General features: G+C 51.7%; 1 protein-coding gene across 1 annotated transcript; it reads left to right on the forward strand.

The window, feature by feature from the left end:
• Positions 1-1,252: 1,252 nt before the first annotated feature.
• CXCL14 (C-X-C motif chemokine ligand 14) lies at positions 1,253-9,386 on the forward strand. Its single transcript, XM_055302208.1, has 4 exons — positions 1,253-1,495; positions 1,663-1,768; positions 5,503-5,616; positions 8,197-9,386. Exons 1-4 carry the CDS (start codon positions 1,432-1,434, stop codon positions 8,210-8,212), a joined length of 300 nt encoding a protein of 99 aa, XP_055158183.1. The 5' UTR covers positions 1,253-1,431; the 3' UTR covers positions 8,213-9,386.
• The last annotated feature ends 2,710 nt before the right edge of the window (positions 9,387-12,096 follow it).

Here is a 12,096-nt window from a genome sequence, read left to right on the forward strand (position 1 = left end):
GCACTTCACCAAGTGCCTGAGGGAGGCAGGACAGCCCAGAGACTGGAGCCCCAGTTCTGCACCCATAGACACCAGGGCCCCTCCTGGCCTAGCCACCGGCTTCCTGGCCACATGATCTCAAGCAAGTTATTTCTTCTGAGTCTGTTTCCACAACCATAAAATAAAGAATTAAAACACCAACTTGGAAGACGATTTATAAAAATCAAAATAATATATATCAAAATACATACTATAAATGATACCAATGAGTAATATTTCCTGGGCACCAATTATGGGTCAGGCAGCCTGCTGAACACTTTACACGTCTGATCTTACATATAGTTCTCACAGCCGCCCTATGACGGGCGGGCACTGTGACACTCCTGCCTTACAGAAAACAAAATGAAGGCTCAGAGTAGTTAAATCACTTCCACTGGTAAGTAATGGAGCAGGAATTTCTATTGCCATGCCTTGGCCCACACCACTATACCACAAGCTTGGCATATGTGTGGAATACGGACTTTGTCCAGATGGTAACCACTGCCACTTTTCCCTACTGGGCAGAGGCTTTAGAGAACGGTATGACAGTGAGGAACCCCTGGCTGGTTCTCCCCATTCAGCAGACAGCTCCCACAGCCACAAACCACTTTAAGAAGCCTTCCTCTCAGAGTGACCACATCTCCCTCACACACCCTTTGAGGCAGCCCCCGGGGACCACAGGCAATAGCTTTGCTGCCATACAGCAGACGGCAACCTCCCTGCAGACCTGGCCTTGTGCTCCGGCCACCAAGGCCGCTGGCCCAACAAGGGCAACTCACGCCCTCCGAGTCAGGCCTGCTGGCAACCACACCTGGCACCTGCTCCAAAACCCTTTCTGTTCTCAGGAGATCTGGGTCCCTCAGCGGGCCTGGGTCCCTCAGCGGCTCGGAACAGCAAGCCCCTCTGGCCAGAAGGAACCACGCGAAGACGAAAATCAGTGCCCTTAAGCAGCCTCCCAAGTGTTCGGGTACAGCCCGGGCACCAGCGGTGTGCGCGGGCTGGAGTCTGGGTGTGCAAGTGTGTGTGGAAGTGAGAGGGCAGCGGGTGTGAGCTTGCGTGTGCGCGCGTGGCTCCGACCGAGCGCCGCTGCGACCACGGTCCCGGGGCGGGGAAGGTCTCCTCCCCCCACCTCGTTGAGAAATCTCAGTGAGTCACCGAGTGGTTCTGCATATTAATGAGCTCGCCGCGGCGAGGGCAGGAGCGGATTTAAAAGAGGCCCGGCGGGCGGAGGGAGGCTGCGGAGAGCGGAGCGGAGCGCTGAGCGCGGCGCGGCAGCCCCGGCACCACCGACGGCGCAGCGGGAGCGAGCGGAGCCGGGAGGCGCGCTCCGGGCACGCAGAGCCGAGCCGAGCCCAGCCGAGCGGCCGGCGCCCTCCCCAGTCCCTGCTCCCGCGCCGCGCCCCTCCGGCCAGCATGAGGCTCCTGCCAGCCGCGCTGCTCCTGCTGCTCCTGGCGCTCTGCGCCGCACGCGTGGACGGTGAGTGCCCGGGAGGTCCCTCGTTGCCGTGCCGTCCGGTCCCGGGGCACCCAGGCGCCAACGGCTGGGCTTCCTGGGACCCTGGAGGGTCTGGGTGGGCACCGAGGGAGGTCGGGGACAGGAGACCCCGCCCGCAGTTGAACGGCACCCTGCGCTCTCTCTCGCAGGATCCAAGTGCAAGTGCTCCCGAAAGGGGCCCAAGATTCGCTACAGCGACGTGAAGAAGCTGGAAATGAAGCCAAAGTACCCGCACTGCGAGGAGAAGATGGTTATGTGAGTTCTGGCTCCTCACCGTGAGCGTGTGCGCGCTGCTCTTAACCCGGTGCTGGGGCGCAGCATGGGGTTGGATCGGGCGGGCTAACAAACATTCCTCTGTGCCTCTGGCAAGGCCTTGGACCAGCCTTTGTAATTGCCCAGCGAGTCCTTGGGACGTTGGCGCGGCAGTCTGAGTTTGGAAGGAGGGTCACTGTCCCGTGCTCTGGAAACAGCCTCTTGGGGTTCACCCTTGCTAAGATTCAAATGGGCAGCCTAGCTGCTTGCACTGCCCACCTTTCTGGGGTGGTCAAGGGGTAAATGGCTTCCGTTGTGCCAACTTTAGAACTTCCAGACTGAAGGCACTCAAAATACACCCAGAACTAGAATCTGTACGCAAACCGGGAGGCACACGTGCTGCCTTCCTGTTATTGGAGAGAGAATTAGAACAAATGTCTTTAAGTCCTCAGACCCTCCTTTCAGAGCCTTTTTTGGATCAGGAGACCACAGAGGGCCCATTTTTGGCTCCTAGAGATTTCATTTTGAGACTGATCCTCCATCTTCCACCACTGGTTTGTGGGTCCTTGAGCCGAGCAGTGCTGTGCAAAGTGTTCTGCTGGGGTTAACGTGCCATGCAGCTGGAGCCCTGCTTGGTGGGGATGCGAGGAATATTTTAAAAACTGGGGCAGAGTGAGAGAACACTGAGTTTCCTTGCTCCTCTGCCTTCCCAATTAACCACTTGAGTCCAGCACCACTGTTTCCCCATCAATACGCACTTGGCCAGGAAAGAAGCCCTTGGCAAAGCAGCTACCAAATATCTGCCATGGACCATTGGCCCCTCTTCCCCTCCCCCAGCAACAGGACACACTTTATTCTCAGTCTGGGCAAGTACTTTCTGTCTGCTGGACCGGCTGGCCCAAAGGCCTCCACAAGAGTGCATGCAAAGGCAGTTCCCACCCCCCACTGCCACCTGGGGGCTACAGAGTCAGGATGAAGTTAAGGGAATTTGCAAAGCCATGAGGCTTGAGCTGAACCCCACTGTCTTCCTGCCCAGGCACCTAAATTAACCTCCTGTCCCTGCCCCCCTGCCTTGCAAACTCAAGCCCAGAAGACCTGCTGGAAACTCCTTTTTGGTGAGGGCCAGAGTTCCCACAAGCTGAGGGAGGAGCTACAAGACCCCTTGGTTCCCAGCGTGGGGGCTGAAGACGGCAGGGGCACCGCAAATTAAGTCTGCACTCCTCTAAGTGCTGAAAACCACCCCAAGATGAGGTGCGAAGACCTTGCAGGGAAAGAGAAGCAGGGTATGGGATGCAGAGCTATCTCAAAAGACAGAACCCTCAATAAACAAGCTTACTTTTCCCTGGCTAAACTTGTCAGAATTGAGAAGAAACTGACAGCAGTGGGCAGGTGCAAGAGTTACGCAGCCCTGTGAAAACTTGCAGGGGCCTCTGGAGGTCCAAACACAGTAAGCATCTCCTAAACGTTCATCCACACCCAGGTCCCCCATCCCTGAAAGTCTAAACGTCCTCTCCTGCCTCAAGCTAAGAGTCTCTAGACAAGGGGCCAGCACTTTTTGCCAAAGCAGGTTTTCAGCCACAAAAGCTGAACAAAAGCAAGTTTTCCAGCTCACCCTGAGTCACCCAGAAATCTCTGATGAGGCTGGGGGTGGGGTGGGGTGGGGAGGGCAGTCTGCTTTGCAAGTGGGAGTTCTTGCACCAGAAGACTCCAAATTTTATAAAGGGCAATTTGTGTCCTGTGTCCACTGACCTCTTGCCAAAACCCTCGGCACCCAGAACCGCTGAGGAGAGGGGACGCAGGACCCAGAATTTCTGAGTAATTGCTGGGAACAGAAACCCTAATGTCTTCACCCTATAACCAATTTTCACAGTCCTAGTTTTGTGACAAGCATGTGAGGACTGTGGTGGGCCGGTTGAGTGTCCTCCCGTGTTGTCCCTCCCTTCAGGACTGTGGATCCTCAGCCTATACAGTGATCTGAGGAATGGATTTTCATCAGTGTTCACCAAATCCTTCCATTCCACGTGCAAAATCGGCAGTGTAGGCAGAGAGAGCAGAGGGGTAAATTCCCACAGAGCAACCAGGTACCACAGGAAGGAGTGTGAGCACACTCCCTCCTGAACCCTGGCCCATGCTTGAGACTGAGAAGAAGGGACAGGACCAAGGGAGCAACTGGTCTCAGGGAGGACCAGTGAAGGCAGAGCCCAGTCCATAGGCATTAGCAGAACTGCTCCTGCTCTAGGAAGCTGAGGCTGTGGTGGGGGCCTTGAAATTCAGAGCACAGAGAAGGAAGAGAACAAGTTGCCCCCAAATTTCCTATCTCCATACTGGTGGCAAGATTTGATTTTTTTCTTCCCTGTCAACTGGTAGACTCAGTTCATAGAGGCCCTACTCCCATCTAGAATATGGCTCATGTGCCCTGTGACACTTTATCTTTAGGAACCTACAGGGCCCTAGCTGACCTCTCTCCTTCCCTTCTTGCTCTTCCCATCCTAGCCTCCAGCCACCCCTCTTTGGCCCTCAGCTCATTCCCCAGCGCCCAGTCCACCATCATCCCTTGCTTGTGCTATGACCTCTCATGGAGGGGCCCCCTTTCACCTTCCAGTTTTTCAGGTCCCCTAGGTGGTCTCTCATTCTAAAACACCACCCTTCCTCCCCCATCCAGAAGCTTCCTCCTAAATCCTGCTGCCTTGACCCAGCCCTGGCTGAGAGGGGCCTAGCAGTTTTGAGCAGCAGTCCTGCATCCCCAGCCAGGTTGGAGCTCTTACACTAAGGCTTCTCTTTCTCCTCAGCCACCCCATCTTCCATGACAAATACTAATGACAGTATTGTCATTACAGTGACACTCTTCACTGTGCATCTACCAGGTGCTAAGCATTCTGCATAGATTAAATCCTCTAATCACCCAATAACCCTAAGAGGTAGGTCCTATTATTAGACCCATTTTACAAATGGGCAAAATCATTAAGAGAGATTAACCAAGGTCCACAGACAGGTCTGGGATTCACACCCAGGCCTTATACTCTGTACAATGAATGCTGCCTGCTTCTCTGCCACATGACTAAGGCCTCCATTGGATTGGGACACTGGCTGACAGAGGCCTGAAGGGAGGCCTTATTTTCTTGCTGGAGGCTGAGACAAATTGGGACTTCATGCTCAGGAATAAAAATGGGTTTCAAGACCAGCAAGACTTAACTTCAAGATCCACAATGCCTAACCATGGGACAGTCTTCAGAAGATAAAGTGGAACTGGGGTTTGAAAGGTAGAGACCACCACATGCGCAAAGCATGCCTGTCCTGTCTTGAGCTCCTCGCATCCAAGGAAAGAGGTCTCAGCATGTGCACCTTGCTGTCATTAGCCCTCTCCACCTCTCAGAGCAGCTGGAAGAATCCCCTGAGCTTTGTTCTCCAATGAGGCACAAGCCCTGTTAACAGTAGCCTCATGGGGTTAGGGACAAGGGTAGGGAGACTATCCCAGACTCTAAGGTACCAGGGGAAAAGTGAAAGCCAGTAACTCCATACAGGGTTAGCCCCTAATGTGAAATCAGAGATTAAGGGGACACCCAGAAACTTCCAAAGAGCCAGCCAGGCAGTGAGCACATGGACACACTCCCTTGAAAGGAAGGAGGAGGCCACAGTCTTTCTGTGTCCTGATTGGAACAGACCAGGGCCACCCACAGGCCACACCAAGCCTGTCATTCAAGCTCCTCAATCCTCCACCTCATGCTGCTTCATTTCAGCATCACCACCAAGAGCGTGTCCAGGTACCGGGGTCAGGAGCACTGCCTACACCCCAAGCTGCAGAGCACAAAGCGGTTCATCAAGTGGTACAATGCCTGGAACGAGAAGCGCAGGTAAGACCCACCTCCTCACACCTTCCTTCCCACCTTCCCACCAGCTCCAGATCCTAGACGCCCATCTAGCTCATTGAGCCCCTATCTGATAGGTGAACACCCCCCACAGTAGCCATAGCAAGCAGATACCTAACCCGGCTTGCAGAACCCCATTCACAATTTCACAAAGTAGGCTATTGTTGTCTTGGACAATTCTAAGCATCAAAAATGTATCCCTTTGTGAACTAAAGTTTGCACCATGTTAACTTTTTAAGTTGTAGTCTTAATTCCTCTTCTTTTTAAAGTAACTTAAATTCTCAGATCCCCAGTTTCCCTCTGTCAAATGAATGAGCAAGCACCTGGTATGGCTCTCTGTGATTCCTGTGTAAGTAAAACATGGCAAGTAATGGTATTAGTTAACTGTAACACTGGGTACAACACCACAATATGGTGAGAACAGTGCCCTGCCAACAATACTCCCTCCCCTCCAGGTGCTCATGACAAAGCTGATAGACTCCTTCCTATGCAGATGCAGGGAGGGACCTTGGGCTTGACCCTTTAAAATCAGAGCCATAAAAATACATACATACATACATACATACATACATACATACATACTAAATAAATAAATAAAATCAGAGCCATGCTTAATCTGGGAGGGCAGTAGTGATGAGATGACCAGAGCTGTGAACCAGATCCCTGTCCTCTCTGGGTTCTGTGTCCCCATAATCAGAAGGTGATTTTCCATTTCTAATCTCCTGGGGTCCTGTGTCTAGTGAGTTTCTGGTTTCCTCATATGGCATGCAGGTGAACCTGTCCCAGAACACAGCTACTCCTCATACACTCAGGGCCTGTCTACACCTGTACCTACATAGCATGTCTGGGGAACTGCATGCACGTACACACGCAGAGGGGACTTCCTCAGGTGCTGGTGCCAGCACCTCATCCTGCAGAGGGGGGAACCAAGGCTAAGTGGAGGTGGGAAGTGACTTCCCAGGGAGCACAGGGCAGGAAGCCAGGCCTCCCAGGGTCACCTTCACCCTGTACAGAGCAGGTGCCTGAACCACCCTCCCATGGTCCCATACAGCTCTTCCTCTCTAAGCTCAGCCTATGACCAGCTCTCCCACAGCTGACACTTGGGTCCAGCCCTAGTACCTGTGCCTTTTGTGCTGCCTCCAAAACTGCCTCGTCTGCAGCTGCTTGAAATAGAAACTGTTGAGAGTGAGAGATTATTTTCTATAAATCTGATGGGAATGAAGCCCTCTTTCTGGTCAGGACAGGTGGCTCATGTGACAAAAGCAGGACCTGCCCTATCCACTGTCAGTCTCCAGGCCCTGCGTCATCAAAGTGGAATGAGGCTAACTTCAGGGCCAGTCCATGGAAGCGGTTGAGAACATCTCCACCGGACTGCTGGCACTCAGGCAGTTTGCATACTTTGCCCCTCAGCTCTCCACCTGGGCCATAGCTCTGATAAAGTGGAGGCAGGCCTGGGACAATGAACTCTCCTCTTTTTATTTCTGCAAATTCCAATGATGAGAGCATCTCTGTTACCAGGCCTCCCATCACTTCATTTTAAAATGAGCTTGTCTTCTTTCCAGGGAAGCTGAGCCATCCTGGGAGAGGAAGGGGGCAATCCCTTGCCCTCCCCCTCCATGCCCCCTATAAGAGGTTGAAAATGTCTCCATGAATGTACAATGGAAAGAAATGAACTATCTGGAAATCCTCTTTGTAGAGACAGCAAGAGAATCATAAACATAGCATAGAGGGAGGAGAAGCCAGCCAGGCAGCCCAGGCCTTGGAGCCAGACTAGCAGCTCCATATCTCAGAGCTGTGAGCTTCCAGCTGCCATGGGAAGCAGCAGCAGCATCAGAGCACAATTAGGTGGTCTTACTCAAATCAGGAATGAGGCAGAGGAATCAGTTGACTGTCTGAGCATGAAGCATGGCCTTGGAACAGCCATGGGGCAGAAGAGAAGGGATTTAAGTAACTAAAGAGAGACAGCCTGGAAGATGAGGGGGAAAGGTCAGCTTGGGAATGCACATAGGCCCCACAACCACTAGAGGAGGTGACCTTGAGCTACAGGCCTACGAGATAGCCCCAGGCCAGCCTAACTACTACCATCCTTCATCTTTGGTCAGGAGCTTCTAGAACTAGCATTTTTCTGGAGACATGCATTCTCTGGGCAAAATAGAAAGACACCATCCTAAATTGAAGGAGGGAGTGCCTATCCTCCCCTGTTGCATCCCTGCTTGTGCTAGAGACAGACCTCATTACCACCACTGACATTCAGTGTTCATTGGGCAAATCTGAAGTCCCTTGTGCCTCAGTTTTCTCACATATAGAGAGGGTCTGCTCCATAGGGCTTTGAGGGTTGCAGAGGTGGAAGCTGTTGAGAATGCACAAAGCCAGATTTGGGTAAGCTTTGTGGTCCATGCGATGACCTCCTCTGAGATGTTCCCCACTCCCACCCATGCTTCTCCCAAGCTCTGGCGTTCCTGGAAGGGGCACTCCTAAAGACAAGGATGAAGCAGTTTAGCCACTGTCCTGTGGATCACCTGCATCATATCCTGAGCCACTTACACGGGTATTTTCTCTTCCTAGGGTCTACGAAGAGTAGGGTGAAATATCCCACATGGGAAAACTTCACACCAGCTGGGAGACAAGCAAAGGACTCTGCAGATAAAAAAAACCTTTTCTTTCTCACAGGCATAAGACACAAATTATATATTGTTACAAAGCACTTTTTACCAAGGGTCAGTTTTTACATTTTATAGCTGTGTGCAGAAGGAAGGCTTCCAGATGTGCGACCCTTCTCTCTTGTGCTCCAGACTTTATCACACACTGCTTTTTACCGAAAAGGGGGAAACTCATGCCTTTCCTTTGTAAAAAAAAAAAAAAAAAAAAAAAAATGCTTTTTTTGTATTTGTCCAGACATCACTACATCTGAGCTTTATAAGCGCCTGGGAGGAACACAGAGCTTGGTTGAAACATTTCATAGCAGCATTGCTCCGTTGCTAATGCAGGAAGCTTCCGCTCAGAGGTCCTGGCGCCTCAACACAGCTGCCACGGGCTCTCCTGGGCTCATGGTTGGTCACAGCCTCAGGGGGACTCCACAGTGGCCCCTGTCACGGGGCAAGCAGAAGCCAATCTCTCGGCATCTGTTCTTTGAGGAACCTGAGGTTGGCTGCCAGAGAAATGTGCTTCATTCCCACCCCCATCTCCTGGTTTATTTTTGCATACTCTAGGAAACATTTCCAAGATTCTGGGATGGCAAAGCATAAGGTCCTTAAGGAAGGGGTTGGGTCTTCTTCTTGTGAAAGGTTCACTGCTTCAGTATTTAATACTCTGGAAGCATGTGAAGTTCCCAACACTGTTAACAAAACCTTACAAGAAAACTTAATACAAGAAATACAAGAAAACTGATACATGCACAATCCCACAGCTACAGACACACCTTCTATTGATGATGGAGAACCTTCAAAACATGTCTCTTTCTCTCCTTGCAACAGAATAGGCAGTACAGAAGAAGCATTCTATCTGCGATAATTCAATCTGTGTAATTCAATGTTAAATAGTGCAGTCCTCTATTGAAAGCTGAGATGACCACATGCCCTTTCCTTTGTAAATATACTCTGAAGAAAGCCCCCTCCACACACTGCCCCTTCAGTATATGCCTCGTTGTACTGCTGTGTCATATGCTACGCACATGTCAGAAACCATTAGTGTTGCATGCAGGTTTCATATTCTAAGACAAAAAGAAAAGTAATAAAATATATTTGAAATGTACCAAATTCTAGACTACTGACTTTTTTCTATTCAGTGAGGCCAGAATAACAATCAAATGTTTACCACATTTTAAATAAACAGGGACCAATGCAGTGGAAAGGAAGGAAAACTGGTGTTTCCCAAATACCTGTTAATATCGTCACCTTTGTGGAATGCCATTACAGTCCTACAGCCAGAACTCGTGGTCTTAAAGTCTCAGGGCTGGTTCATCAGAATAACCAGGTCCATACATATGGAACTAAAGGGTCACACTCGGGTCCCCATTTAGGGAAGATAGTAGATGGGGGACCAGGCAAGATCTATACAGTCCAGGGCCCCATGATACCAGTGGGGTTCAGGGAGAGGTGGAAAGTACCCGCTGTGGGGCTGAGGGGCTCTGGAGCCAGGTTGTCAGGGAGCCACAGTCACAGAAATGTTGAGGCTCTCTTTCAGCTTCTGCAAGATGAGGGTGATGAACACATACCTCATGCACTTCTGGGGACTGCAGGAGGCAATACACATAAGGCACTCAGGATAATAGGGCATGATGAACACTTGGTAAATGTCAGTACCCTTAGTATTCACAAGACCAGGCCACTCCGTACTTTGCGCAAACCACCCACAGCCCCACAGCCCACTGGATTCAAGTCAGCCAGGCCTTAAAATAGGCCTCTATGTGCCCACCTGTGTCCCCCACACTCCACAGGACTGACTAAAGGGACAGCCTCCACCTGTCCACACTTCTTATGCACTACACCAGGGACCAGAAGTCAGGCGCTCACATGCACTTCACTTCTGAGGATGGTTTCCTGACGTGCACTTACCTCTGTTGCCTCTGCCAACACTTACAGGGACACATAGCAAGTACCCTGCCCTAGCATGTCCTCAGCAGAATGCTGCAATAGACCCTTTACATCATGGCCTCCTCTCCTAGCAATGCCAAGTTATACCAAATGTATTCCTGAGGAAACTGAGGACCAGAGAGGTTAAGAAAGTTGCCCAAGGTCACTCATCACACTGCTCCAGTAGCAGAGCCTGCCAGAGGGGCAGGACAGAGTGGGCCAGGGCCACTGTGAATACCCGGGCTTGGTCCCACCTTTCCCTTCATTATGGAGAAAGAAGGAAGACTGGATACGGAAGCCCAGACACTAAATGACAGAACAAAGCAGGAGGGCCCCAGTAGGAGGGCACATACCAAGGCGGGGGAGACCAGAGGCCAGGCCTCTCTCCCTGGGAGCCCTGAACCCTGCCTGGCCCCAGATCAGCACACCATGGGGCCTCACAAGGGAGGGTCACTGTAAGGAGGTCGGCTGAAGGACCCCCATACACACACCTCCAGCCTGACAACTCTAAGGCATGAGAGCATGGGGCCATGGGGCACTGGGTTCTCTGTGTTGCTCCCTGAGTTTCAGCCTTCACCTTCTGCTCATTCTAAGCTCACCACACACATGTCCTCCCCTTGCTCTCTCATTCTCATCTGTGGTTCCAGGACCAGCACCTCCTCTCCAGCCCCACTTGCCCATGTGTCCCCCCAGGGTTCTCTGACCTCCCAAGGCACAGAAGGGATTCTTAGGAACAGTAACAACACCCCCTTACAGTGTGCCAGGGACTGACCTGGGCACTTGCCCTGCATGCCCAACCTCCACCCTACCAACCATGTTGTACTGCAGGTGCCCAGACAAGTTAAGAAATTCATTTAGGAGACACAGTCAGTAGGGGGAGAAGTGGACTTCTTGACCCCGTCTGTCAGGGAGCAGAAGGAGGAGAGAGTATGTGTAAATGTCTCATCTCCTACAGAGACTGTGTATCCCTGGAGAACGAAGACTGGGCTATGCTTCCTGTATGACTTCGGCCCTATCCTCCAATAGGCAAGTATTAGGTGGACCACTAAGGATAGGCTCTCAGCCCCAACAATTCACTAAACACCAAACGAGGACCCTCTGGCACCAGAAACCATGCTCAGCTACAGGGAAGATACCCTTTTTCCCACTTACAGAGCTGCTGCTCGTCATTTTTCTCCTCGGGGCTTCCCAGCAGCCGGATGAGGGGTATATCCGCCACAATCCAGAAGGGACAGTAATTCTACTGCAGCAAAGCAAGGCCAGGCCATCTTTCCAAGTGGCTGTCCCAGGCCTGTCTGGGGAGGCATGCAGGGGCACACAGGCAGCCCAAGCCCCCACGTAGGCTTCATCTTCAGAGTCACCACTTCCTCACAGATGGGTATGCTTTAGGATCCAAATGCCAACCTCTGACCCCTCCCTGCCCCACTATTCCAAAAGGCACGTCCTGAGAGGACCACAGCACTGCACCAGGCTTGATGCAGGCTTGATGCCAGGATGGCCATGTCCTAGAAGAGCTCTGGCCTAGCTCTGCTGCTCATCTTCTCTGCCCAGCCAAACCCTCTATCACTGAGCCCGGTCAGCTTGGATCTTGGCCCAGGACCAGCTACATAACTACAAGGCCTGGGGCAAAATAAAGATGCAGGGCCCTCATTCAAAAACTAACCATGTCAAAATGGCAAGAGCAAGCATCAAACCTCAGTACAGGGGTCTGTGCAACTCACATGCCTCAAGACTATGAAGCCAGCCCTCTACCTCAGGTAGCAACTCTAACACCCACCCAGACAGCACATCTCAGCCTTGAGTTATTTAACTGGTACTACAATGTAATAGTTTTATTTTAACTAAGACATCTAACAAGATTATGCTCCTAGAAGCCAGGGACAATCTCTTACAC

This window comes from Nyctereutes procyonoides, unplaced genomic scaffold (assembly GCF_905146905.1).
Source record: "Nyctereutes procyonoides isolate TBG_1078 unplaced genomic scaffold, NYPRO_anot_genome, whole genome shotgun sequence".
In the NCBI taxonomy this organism is placed as follows: Eukaryota; Metazoa; Chordata; class Mammalia; order Carnivora; family Canidae; genus Nyctereutes; species Nyctereutes procyonoides.